Source organism: Lissotriton vulgaris, chromosome 7, assembly GCF_964263255.1.
Source record: "Lissotriton vulgaris chromosome 7, aLisVul1.2, whole genome shotgun sequence".
NCBI lineage: Eukaryota > Metazoa > Chordata > Amphibia > Caudata > Salamandridae > Lissotriton > Lissotriton vulgaris.
In genome coordinates this window covers 846,342,445-846,355,690 of record NC_141695.1, presented here as the reverse complement: position 1 = coordinate 846,355,690, position 13,246 = coordinate 846,342,445, and the positions used below count along the sequence as shown (strand labels likewise).

Sequence of the window (13,246 nt, the reverse complement as noted above, 5' to 3'; positions counted from 1 at the left end):
CAACGTTTAAAAACTATCACTATCACATTTAATAAATGCCTCTCAATATAGTGGCATAATCTGGTGTATTATAGTGAAATACATCCACATATTGAAGAAATACCGTTTCTTAATTGTATCCACATATTGAAGAAATACAGTTTTTTGAATTTTGAGGAGACTTTATCATATTTGTAAATGAGGTTTGCTGCACGAGTTGAATGCTAAAATGTTTATGGCTCACCTAGTTTACGGGCTCTTATGGCTCCTTGTCTCTTCTCGACCTTTTAATTTGTTGGCTAGCACACCTCTGTTAATTCAAGTTTAAGACTAAAAATGCGGAAAAAATACGCACAGCGAAATAGCCAATACACCTGGCAGAACGTCCAGTGAATGACTATTTCAGCACCGAGTGCTTTCAGTGACGCTCGGTGCATGAGGTTACAATGGCCAACAGCGCCCTCTAACGCTCATTCTGCGGGTGATGTCACCACGAGCCTAGGAGGCCCAGCAGCCCCTCTCGCAGCTCTCTCCAAACTCCGAGAGGCGCAGAGGGAGCCGCGTGTCCCAACAGTACAGACTGTCCCGCAGGTCGCACAAAGGAGAGGGGACAAGCACTGCTCTGACAAGCGCCATAGAACCACCCAGGCAACGGGCCCGGGCGTCCAACGGCTTCTGACTTCTCTGACCTCTGACCTCAACTGAAATAGACGGTAGCACGTTGAAATGGTTATTCCGACGGAGTGAAACAAACGGCGCAGCGCGGGCTGCCGTCGCACTCTCCTGCGCGCGGGAAGGAAGCGTGCACTGTGCGCGCGTGAAGCTGCGTGCGTCGAGTACGCCACTCATCAACGCGCGATACGTGACTATCCTGATGACATCCTTGATTGGAACATGACCCAGGCTCTTTTTGGGAACCAGTTTAGATCCTCTGTTTTTGTTGGCAGTCAATATTTTTTTTCCTTGCCTCTGAATGAAATCTCTATGGCATTACCTGGCGCATGGGACCTGCAGTGAACTCTACGTTAAATGGCGATGGTCTGTACACGATCATGCCGAGAACAATTGATCCTTGAGAGACATTTAACACTGGCCCCTTTCCACAAAGCTGAGCTTGCTATGGGCGACTCAAAGTAAAATGTATTCCTCACCTGGTGAGAACTTGTCGATCACGGGGCCTGAGGAGAGCTGGGAGCTCCCCAACAGCAGTGACATCAGGAACATCTCGCTCTCTCCGGACCACAACCAGACCTTGCCAGGGCTGGATCTCGCCAGGGCCACCACGGTGGGCCTCATCTTGGGAGCTTTTATTGTCTTCGCCATTGTAGGCAACATCTTGGTCATCCTGTCCGTCGTCTGCCACAGGCACCTTCGAACTCCAACCAACTACTTCATCGTCAACCTCGCCATTGCTGACCTGCTGCTGAGCTTCACAATCCTACCCTTTTCGGCAGCATTGGAGGTCATCGGCTACTGGGTGCTGGGGCGGGTGTTTTGCAACATCTGGGCAGCAGTAGACGTCCTATGCTGCACAGCTTCCATCCTGAGCCTGTGCGTCATCTCCATCGATCGATACATTGGAGTACGGTACTCCCTGCAGTACCCGTCCATGATGACAAAGAAGAAGGCCATCCTGGCCTTGCTGGGCGTCTGGATTCTATCCATCGTCATCTCCATAGGACCTCCGCTTGGCTGGAAGGAGCAGGCCCCCCCAGATGATAAGGTGTGCCGCATCACCCAGGAACCCTCCTATGCTGTCATTTCCTCACTGGGCTCCTTCTACATTCCACTGAGCGTCCTCCTGGTCATGTACTGCCGAGTCTACATCGTGGCCAAGAGGACCACCAAGAACCTGGAGGCGGGAGTGATGAAGGAGTGCTCGGACTCCATGGAGCTGACCTTGCGTATCCATCACAGGAGCATCCAGGGGAATGACTCGTTCAGCAGCAGGTCCAAGGGCCAAAGTCCGCGCAGCTCCCTGTCACTCAAGCTTCTCAAGTTCTCCAGGGAGAAGAAGGCGGCCAAGACGCTGGGGATTGTAGTCGGAATGTTCGTCCTGTGCTGGCTACCTTTCTTCATAATTCTGCCACTGGGTAAGTGGTTTCCTTGGTTATTTAAAGAACATCTGATAAGAGATTCAACATTTTGGGCTGATCACGCAAGCTTCCATCTATGGCACTTCTCCTTATTAGGTGCTTCGTCTTACTACATTCCAGTTAGACGTCCCTTCGCTGTACCAACATGATTGATCAGGCCATGGCCTATCCATAATGAAGTACCTCCACCCCCTTGCACGAAGGCAACTGAAAATATCTGCTTCAATAACACAGAGTAAAAAAAATGGGATTACAAAAATATTAATCGGGCAGTAGCATATACCTACAAAAGGTTCGATGGCCCACGGCCAAGCACTTACCCATTGCCAAGACAGGAGTTAGAATAGCAATTTCATGCACTTCATTAACAAGCACAAAGTGCCTGCCTGCGGCTGTGAATTAGGAATTGTAAATATGCCAATATTTAATGTTTTTGTGAGAAGGTATGCCGATGGCTTTTTTGGCAAGCTGCATTATTTTGTCTGTATTATTCCAGGAGATATTTATTTCTGTAGTTCACATAGAATGTTCCTAGCAGAGAAACTGTCCTTCAAGTGAACCCAGTGCCCTTCCACAGCCAGGGTTTTAGACTGAAAAGCTATCCCGGCCTCGCCTTGTACAGAACTTTCCTCGGCTCGGGCAAGCCACAAGAACGGTTTCCGAGCTTCACTGTCCCTCAAGATGCATTTACAGCGAACGAATTGTCCCAGAGAGACTGAATAAATGTGCTGACAGGTAAGCTCAGGTCAGGCGAGCTTCCAGTCCGAGTTAGATGCCTCTGTGCGATTCTCCTCGCCTCGTTCAGGTGCACGAACACACAGGAAAGAGCGAGACGCCACTCAAGTGGGTGTGCCACCCGCCTCTCGAATGGGTAGGGGTCAGAGTGCTAGCTGTACGGGAGAACTGTACGGGGCAGGCTTGAATGAATGCATAGATGATTGCTGCAGAATAAAATGAGATGGATTCAGTCCTCCCCAAATCGCAGCCTTTGATGGCAGATTGAACCCCCCTAATTCCTCTGGTCTGCTAATATTCCCGCCCCTTACCCGACATGGTACGGTCTCCAGCGTTACCCTTGCTTTCTCAGCACTGTTGCACCCCTGCGCCTGCCCGAACTGCATGCAGTCATCGTCTGATCTTAAACAAGAGTAGAGCTCCTGAGCAGTAAGGGGATGGGTGCCTCATAGTAGGCAACATCCAGAGTGACATCGCGCTCAGTGTAGGGTGCCCCCACCTCGAATGCAACATCCTACGTTAGATCAATGGTGCCCCCCGAGAATACACAGTCCAAGGTGAGTTCAGCGAACAGCGTAGGGGTCCCTCAGACTACAACATCCAACGTGACATGCAAGTGTAGGGGCGCTCCCCCTTTCTTTAATCTGCACATCTACTACAGACACTAAGACTAGCAGAAAACGGTGGCCTGTGACGCCCGGGGAGACTGAACTATTTCAGAGTTGGGGGTGCTGAAAGTATGATTTTAAACCACAAAGTGTAAATCAGCCAAGACAGCTCTTCAGTGCTTCCCCGAGGGCGCTCAACCCGCCCCCTTTAGTTAAAGCTCCACTGGGTAAGCTGGGGTAGCTCTGATGCTCCCACCCTCGCCTTCTCCAAATCCCTCCACCTGCGGACCCTCTGGTGGGTTAAACCCTGAGTGTTTGAAGAGGGACCAGCTATCACTGTTGAGATGGGATGGTAAAACCAATCTTTTACCATCCACAAAACAAACACACATTGAAATAACAGTCACGGGCATTCAAGATGTTGCACATGTACGCCACATGTTCTGTGACTTTAAAGAGCAGCAGGCGAGTGAATCAGTGAACTTGAATGAGGGAGTCCGTTGAGCAAGTGAGTGACTGAAAGAAGGAGCGGGCAAGGGACTGAATGAATGAATGCGTGAGTGAATGACCGGGTGAGTGGGCACCCGGGTGAGTGAGTGGGCGATTGAATGACTGGGTGAGTGGGCGAGCAAGTAGTGAGTGAGTGACCAGAAGAATGGGTGGGTAGGCAGGAAAGTGAGTGAATGAATGAGTGGCCAAGTGAATGGGTGAGTGGAGAAGCAAGTAGTGAGTAAGTGAGCGAATAAGTGACTGAATGAATGACTGGGTGGGTGGGCAGGCAAGTGAATGAGTGACCAAGTGAATGACTTAGTAAGTGGGCAAGCAAGTGAGAAATGAGTGGGTGAGGTAGTCAGTGAATGACTGCTCATTTACTCAGTGTAATTGATTCAGGTGATCCAGTGAAGGGCTGAGTCCAGCAGTGATGTTATTAGCAGCACTTCTACTCGTCGTGGCTGGCTCTCTAGTAGCCCCGGTGCTTTCCTTGCTATCCCTTTGTTTCTGGGCTAGGTAGGGCCAGAGGCATAGGCAGGTTGATGCAGCACCCCCAAAATAAACATGCTGGTGTTCAGATGGTGAATAAGCAACAAAGGTGCCTTTACATTTTATTTTTATCTCGTCTCATTTGCTGGGCTTTAAAGACCGGTCAAAAATCAGTCTGTCTTCTGACAAATTGCTGCTTATTCTTTGAAAGTGGAGATTTACCTTCTCTGACTGCAAAGTAAAGCATTCTCTTACTGCAAGTTGAGAAGATTTTGTAAACTTATCTAGGTGACAATCTTGCTGAGTTGCAGGGAAAAGAAAGAATTTGTGATGCCATTTTTTTTATAACCTCACCAAATTTAAAATACCCGGGAATAGACTATACAAATATTTCAGGCTGTATCAGCAGCAAGGAAAGCATAAATCAAGCAATTTTTGTTTTAATTGTTAGGTTGGATGGAGGCAATGATTTTAATAGAATCAAGACTCTTAACTTGGTGATGTGCAAATTATAAATATTTGCCGAAACACATTTTCCACACATTATCGTTTGTGCACTATATGGGCTTATCAGTAAATCTGTAACCTGTGTAAATTTAATTGCACAAATGTAGTGCCCATTTCAATGAAAATTATGTCTGTAAATGGCCGTGTGCTCCCACATAATGCTTTGGTAATGTATTTGTGACTCTGTGCTCCAAAGTGCATCACTCGCTACATAGCACCACTTTACCACTCTCCAGAATGAGTGTGGCTCATTTACTACAGTTGTACTTTGTGCGACGCATGGAGTTTCTACAATACCTATGGCTTCAGTGATGTAACATTGATGGCAGCACCCCCACTCTGAAATTATTTCAGCACCACTGGCAGGAGCAGAGAGTACACCGGTGTGTACGAAGCGTGTTTACTTTCTATACTTTACACTTCTCACCCTAATCCTAACCTTCACAAGCAAATAATAAACTGTGGAAGGGTTGCCCAGTGATGTCATCAGGCAGGTCAAAGGGTGTGTGATGCCTTGTTGGGGAATGTCCGCGCAGTCCTGGGACGACAAAGGAATGTCCTGAGTTGTTTTCAGAAGGTAAGGTCAAGGTCATCCTGATGTCAGCGGTGACAAGGAATGCACGTGCCTTCCTTGTGAGAGAGCGCCATTTGTGTTTGGGAAAATTCAGGATTCCAAGTAAAGTATAGATGAACGTAGCGATAACATGGGCTTGGAGCGGGGTTCCGCTCTGAGATGGCGGGTCCTTCCCTTGGGTACGTTTATTATGGAGCGTCAAGATTTTAAACTTAGTGTGTGCAGCTAGAGGAAGTTGTGGTGAGCAGGCTCTGTTAATCAGATACGACCCGCTACCCGCCTCAGCAGCTACATTTGGACATTCACAGTCCAACTACTTCAAGAAAGTCTAACAGAACAGTTTAACAACGAGCACTTCCCAAGGATGGGGCGTCAGAGATCGGACCTGGTCCCTGGCCGCTGTAGTTATGTTGTTATGTTATCCGGATTTATAGAGCGCACAGATGCCCCAGCAAAGGGGCGTCCTGGCGTAGTCCTGGCCGTTTTAGGAATGAAAGCAGACACATTTTTTAAAACACTCCCTGACTAAGTGCATGTTATTTTATGTAATGTTATGTTGATTTATATAGCGCTCTAATCGCCCGCAAGGGTATCTAGGCGCTTGAGCAGGGCTGTAGGCACGTGACCCCCATCGTACTATCCGAACAGTCAGGTCTTCAGCTTCTAGCGAATCTCAAGTAGCGAGGAGGAGGGTCTGCTGTGTCGTGGGAGGGTGTTTCACGTTTTGGGTCCTTTGTAAGAGAATGAGCGACCTCTTGTTTTGCATTTGTGAATGAAAGGGGGTGAGGTGGGGGAGACTAAGGATAGGTGTTTCAATGGGTTGTGAAGGTGTATGCAGCTATTGAGGTAAGCAGGTCCTGCGGTGTGTAGGGCTTTGCAGGGGTGTGTGAGGAGTTTGAATTGGCTGCGTTTGTGGATGGGGGGCCAGTGGAGTTCTGGATGGTCTGAAGTCTGTGCAGGTGATTGTTAATAGTTTCTCACATTTGACGTCTATGGCACTGCACAAAAGGTCAAAAGACTATAAAACTCAGAAATGTCTCGTTAAACCAAGGGTGCAAACTAGTATAGTTCTTTAGAAATGAAAAATCATTTCACCTCTCTTCTGTACTAACCAACGACCTGGAGGCTCACCGCCACACTGCTTTAGGCCTTGACACAGACAAAACTGGTAAAGCTCCCCTCATCTGGAGGAGAGAGCGCCAGTTTGTGATCTATAAGGGTGCCACGGTTCCTACCTGGTTCTGATAGAAAAGAAATTATGATGAAAAACCGAGTCCGGTACGTTCTAAAAGCAATCAAGGACCGTAGAAACATAAACTCTAGATTATCTCTTCTCCCGGGGATTTAGCAAACTAGAGGTTGTCAAGTTCTGATTAAAGGCCGAGTTTCAGTATACTTGGAATACTGACCAGGGAGAGCAGAGAAATGAGGGCAGAATAGAAATCCTGAATGGCGAATGGTGTGAGGATGAATTAAAGATAAATATGGAAAGAAAAGCGCAAAAGACTGGACTCTCGGGCAAAAGCAGAAGGCATTCTGCGAGAGGCACAGGCTATCAAGGAAGCCGACCACAGAAGGTGTGATACCCGAGTCAAACCACTGAAAGGCAGCATTAGCCACTCTGGCCAGAAAGTATCTAGTCAAAGGGTCAGAATTTTTTCTACACTTATGGGGATTACTTTTCAGCTTTTGACCATGTGTCTCAAACACTAATAAGGTATAACCTGCTATTCTTTTGGGTTGACCCAGCTTTGTTGATCCTCCTGTGGGATTTCCACTCTAAAAAAAATAGGAAAGGGTCCACGTAGGTCGAGGCGACAGGCAGTACAGAACGATCTCCACTGTGGATGGTTCAAATGAACACAGTGCGTTAGCCCAAACACTGTGCAATCTGTATGTACTTACCTTACCCAATATCTCACACAAACTGTGTGTTTTCCCCAAAGGCTGGGGCCAAGGATTCTGTCACTAGTGTTGTATGTTGATGATCTGGTGCTGATATCAGACCCTGATTGGCTTGTTTCAATGCAAAGAAGCAATCACAGTAATTGCTCAAAAGACAACGGTTCCGAAGTTCGGGCAGGGCCATAAAAATGTTCGCTGGTAAACTGGAAGTAAAATCAGTAGAATCCAACACGCAGCCTAATTAATGAGGTTAATTCTTACCGCCATGATAAAATGGACAGTGCTATTGAAAATCCTACAATCTAGAGTCTAGCAATTATGTATAGGCCTTAAACATTCCACTAAACCATTAATGAGCGACCACCCAAGTAAACATATGGAGTGGCTTTGTATAATGGCTCCATTAATATGAAACTGAATACCATTAAAAAGAGCAATTGCACTATTGTTAGGTTATGTTGATTGTATAGCGTGCTAATCACTCGTGAGCGTTTCCAGTGTTTGAGTCAGTGAGTGTAGGGAACATTCACAGACGTTATTATGTTTAGGGTGCGATCAACTGCAGGAGCTTCACTTATGGATACATGCAAAATGAAACATTTATGGACAGAATGCAGAACAATGTCATACATTAACCCCAGTACAGAGATCTGGCTTAAACCCATAGTTTTTTGCTCACCATGCCATTCCAGTTTAGTTTTGACCCAGCCATATCGAAATCAGTCTTGTCCCTGCGCCCAATGGGAACAGTCCAGCCCGAACTGCCAGGCCAGGTCCTCCCTGGCCTGGAAACAAGCATCCTAGGACCGGTTTCGGACCGGTTTCGGGCTTATAGCAATCATCAGCCAGGATAGCTTGACTCTAGTGGCATGGAGAGCACGGGACCCACGTCTGGGCATACCCGTCCCACTCGGGGTGACAAATGCAAAAAGAACAATTGATGGATACAATGCAGAACAATGTCATACATTCCCCCCGGTATACAGATCTGGGCTTAAATCAATCGAGCTGTAATTGTCAGGTCAACTGGGCTAATAATTTCCAAAAGAAATTGATTCATAAAGACACTGAGTGAGGTATGGGCTGATACATAGTTCTCATGACCAATGACGTTAGCACATACTAAAGAAGCAGTCCCTTCAACAATTCCATTGGTGAAATGAATAAGGTTATAAGCTCAAAAGAAGCTCTAACTGTTAGATGCATTCACCCACCTTCAACCACAACATTATTTGTACTCTATGTGGAGCTCCCTAAAGTACACAGCAGCTACGCCAGATTTTCTTTGTAACAAGTAAAAGTATTGACTACAGCAAGCACACGTCATAGGAGCTAATAAAAAGGGACAGATTGTTGGCGAATCACCTGAGGCATGACATTGTTTTCATACTTACTTTATGTTTCCTAGGGCTCTTTGACTTGAGACAGAGCGCCTTGCTGTATTTTATTAAATTCCATATTTTACTAACAGGAAAAGCTGCCTCAGAGTCATCTGCCTTGGGCTTGACGGATCCTTTTTGTTCATATTTGGTTAGATTTTTATAATTAGCTGTGAAAGTATTTGCTATAATCTAATTATGCCAGGTTGACTGTAATATGAAGGGTGTGTACTTAATTGGTAAACAGATTTACCATTAGTGAATAACATATATTTTCTGTAGCAAGGGCCCACATCTTAACAGATTACAGTTAATGTGTCTTTTAACTTACTTAAGGTCATCAACTTTTTTTTAACTAAAAAGTTCTGTCGTATCTGCCCTTTAAAGTTGTAATATTAAAATATCTTTTTTTGTTTTTTGTTAAAATGGTTATTGACTAATACAGTAAATAATTAATTTACTTCCCGGCAGGCCATTTTTGACACATGTCCACTTGGATTTGTGCGACTCATTAAAAGCAGTATAAAGATGCATATGGCGTCATGTGAAGATGTTAACAGTGGCTGTAGTATAAAAGGTCATCCCCACGTTTGAGGAGGGTGGGCTCAGTGCTATATCTGGCTTTAAGTTTGACTGACTGAGTAATAGTTATTAGGTTTCTACAGCTTTTGTAGTCGGATCACAGACAGGAGCTGAATGGCCACAGCTCTTGCACCTGTGGTCGAGCAGAGGGTGGGTTTCCACAGTTCTCCTTAAATTGTGGTAATGCAGCAGCTGTGTTTCCACAGTTCCTTAAGTTGTGGTAATGCAGCAGCTGGGCTTCCGAAGCTCTTGGAGCTGCAATTACGCAGCACTGGGTCTCCACAGCTCCTTAAGTTGTGGTAATGCAGCAGCTGGGTTTCCACAGCTCCTTAAGTTGTGGTAATGCAGCAGCTGGGTTTCCACAGCTCCTTAAGTTGTGGCAATGCAGCAGCTGGGTTTCCAAAGCTCCTTAAGTTGTGGTAATGCAGCAGCTGGGTCTCCAAAGCTCCTTAAGTTGTGGAAATGCAGCAGCTGGCTTTCCACAGCTCCTTAAGTTGTGGTAATGCTTCAATTACTTACCGGTAATTGCATTACTCTGAGTCCTACTCCCTCGCTTCCCATACTTACAAAATTGAGGCATCCCTGCCTCACCAGACACCCGTACCCACGTGATTTGTCACATGGGGACTATACATAGCCCCCAGCCCCCTCATACCTCCTGTAATACCACACAGATCGAAACCATACCAAAAGGTTGGCCTGGACCATCAGGGAGGGAGGGAGGGATGTAAGTAAGGGAAGCGAGGGAGTAGGACTCAGAGTAATGCAATTGCCGGTAAATATTTGAAGCATTATCTCATCGCCCCTCCCTCGCTTCCCTTCCTTACAAAATTGAGATGTACAAAGCCAAACAGGACAACCAAAGAAGGTATGCAAAAACAGGTTTATTAAAAAACACAGAAGACCAGGGAAAAACCACTATTCAGGAATCATAGTGGAAAGAACCCTGTGTCCAAAGACATCAGCCGAGTCAACCGCCTGTCCAACCCTGTAATGAGAGGCAAAGGTCAGCAGGGAACAGTGGCATCACTAGAGGGGTGCGGGCCGCACCGGGTGTCACCCCATCTGGGGTGGCACCAATGTAGTTAGTTAACTGCCACTGTGTGCGCTGTGCGCAGTTGCGCACCTTCCTACAAAAAATTAAAATACTGGTGACTGTACTGCATGCAGTCAGTGCAAAGTGTCTGTGCACTCACTGCAGCAGCACTTCGCCACGCACGCAGGGAACAGTGCATGTGATGATCGTCACTGCTGGTGCGATGCAGATGTGCGCGGCGTACCCAGCAGTTTGTGAGTGGGTCCCAGGGCCGTCAATCTTTAGCGCTACCAATGACGACCCTGGGACAGCCCCCGCGCGCAGCTGTGCGCTCCTGCTCTGACGCGTCACGGCGGGCGCGCCCGCCAGGGAGGAGACGAGAGTGCGTGCGTCATAGAATAAAGAAGAATTAATTATACCCACACTCCTCCCAGTCCCAGCTTTGTTGGGACATCGACCGCAACTTACGGAGTGACTGTCAGCTTGATCATGGCCTAGGGCGCGCTGCATCAGAGGCATCGCGGGCGCTGCAGGGAGTCTGCCAGAGTGACAAGTAAGTTTAGTTACTGTCTGTTTCTCACTTTACTTTATGCCAGGCTGCAGAGGTGCTGCTGGCACTGACTTAGGTAACAAGTCTGTGTAAATTTAACACGAGGCGAGCACGCACGCTGCAAATAAAATTATGAGATCTCATTTAATTATTTCAGACTCATGAGATCGCATTTCATTATTGCAGACCTGTTGCTGAGCCGTTGTCCACTGTGGTGCCCACTCCCGGTCCAACAATAGAACTTCACTTTCTTGCAGCTTGGACCCGAACGCCTGCCTCACTTCAGCAGAGTCGCCCTGTACTAGCTCTGTGACTGACAGGCTGGCTGCGCCGTGCGTCTGGTGTGATCCACAGTAAAGGCTCAGCTCGTCAAAATTTAATTAATTTAGGGTTAGTTAAAAAGTGGAAAGTAAAGCTTAAACTGGTCTAGTATTTTTGAAATAATAACAGGCAGGCCTGTCTTTCACCTCTGTGTGCCCTAAAAATAAATAAATAAATAAATGCACGTTTCTGTACTGCGGTGGGTCGAGTCAGCTGAGTTATACTGCTGTATACTCTCTACTTAATGTAATATATGCAGCTGAGAAGCGATCCAGGAATGGGGCCTGTCACATTCTTTTGTGGGAGGCTTAAGTCGGCCGGGCCTGGGCCCAACGTGGTAAAGATAGCAGACTGGAGTCCAAACTGATGCTCTGCAGCATTTTAATAATTGATTGCCAGACACGGGGGCATGGAGGTGTGGTTGTGAGGAGTTGGCATAATGTGCCTGTGGTAGGATGATTTTTTATTAATAGTTGTTCTTCCGGCTGTCCAGCAACACAGGTGGTGAAGAACAAAGTTCTTCAACACACAAGCATAATTACCCTTGTAACATCCACAAGCCGTGTTTGCATTCTAGTCTGCATCTATATATTGTTAAAATAATCAAGTTTACAGCTAGTCCATTTGCAGTGACAGATTTCTGGTGTTTTACAGAAGTTTTAGGATCTTCTTAGGGTTTCTCGTTATTCAAATGGGGGTAATTTCTGATATTTAAATGTTTTCCTTGGCTTCATTGCTTGATTTTGCTCGCGAGAAAGTGTCACTCATAGTTGTTGTAATGTCACTCATAATTACTCTGAAAATTTGACAATGTCACACATAGCAATCCGAAACCTTGCAGCTATGATCATGAACTAAATAAGTTAAAAAATGTGGCAGTGCAGTGGCACACAAATGAATTGAATCAGATTCAGTAGTACATGCTTTTTTTTTCTTGGGCGCACAGGCACATTCGCACAAACGAAAACACGGCCTTCTTCGGGCGGGTCTACTAGTGCAGTCAGTGCACCAGGCCTGCTAAACAAAGCTTTCTTCCTTCTTGGGCAGTCACAATAGGCCTGTCCTCGGGACTACGGTAATGGCATTTTGTTTGCTTTTTGATACTTGCACAAGTGCCACCATTACCATTGCCTACGTAAAGTTTATTCTTGTGCTTGAGTGTCTACCATATATTGCAGTATTATACCTCTTCTAATTGTACTTTGTTTTCTCTCGAGCAGACTTCACTTTAAAATAGATTATTGGGATTAGACACCTGGTGCAGAGATCTTTGTGTACCCAACAAATTCCAAAGCATTGTAAGATAAATTTGGTGGTGAATACACTTGCTGGCGAGATCTGTGTGCAGGCTAGTTACAGGCCTGCGCCTGACTCATACAAAGTATAAAGAGTTAATGTCCCAGCTGCAAAGTGAAGCATGCACCATGCAGGTCACATATTTGTATTTTACGTAGGAAGCTCAGCGAGTTACTGCTTTCATTGCAGACATTCTTGAGTGAGATAGGTCCCAGGTTACTATCCTTTGTAATATACCTTAATGAATTATGAACCATCTTTAAGGAATTGCATGCTAACTGCAAGGTATAAGTTTAGAAACAGTGCTTTTTGCTCAGTATTTCATTATTCAAATTTTTCACAAAAGTGTTCCTTTAGTAATAAAGACGCATTAGTAACTGCTTTTATACACTATTATTAGTTTAATTACTCGTGTAGATAATGCATCTGGCATTCAGACAGTGGATGTGAAGCTCTTACATTCAGGGATTGGAAAATTCAAAACCTGCCTTCAGTCATAGTTTATCTTTTAAGCACTTGTAACCTGCACACATGTCACTTTTTCCTCCTGTAATGCACCGTTTGCAACTTCATGTGTTATGTTTGCTCACAATTGTCACTTTTGCCTCTTGTAACTTAGCGTTTGCTTTTGTAATTTGTTCACTTGTAATTTTCTCCTCATGTTTCATTACTGTTCCTATTGTGAAGTGCTCTGACG

General features: G+C 45.9%; 1 protein-coding gene across 1 annotated transcript in view; it reads left to right on the top strand.

The window, feature by feature from the left end:
* The first annotated feature begins 531 nt into the window (after window positions 1-531).
* The window catches only part of ADRA1B (adrenoceptor alpha 1B), a 204,603-nt gene continuing 191,888 nt past the window's right edge, over window positions 532-13,246 (top strand). Inside the window, exon 1 of the mRNA XM_086931209.1 lies at window positions 532-2,072. Coding sequence (XP_086787335.1) covers window positions 1,118-2,072 — 955 coding nt within the window. The 5' untranslated portion in view covers window positions 532-1,117. The remainder of the gene's footprint in view (window positions 2,073-13,246) is intronic.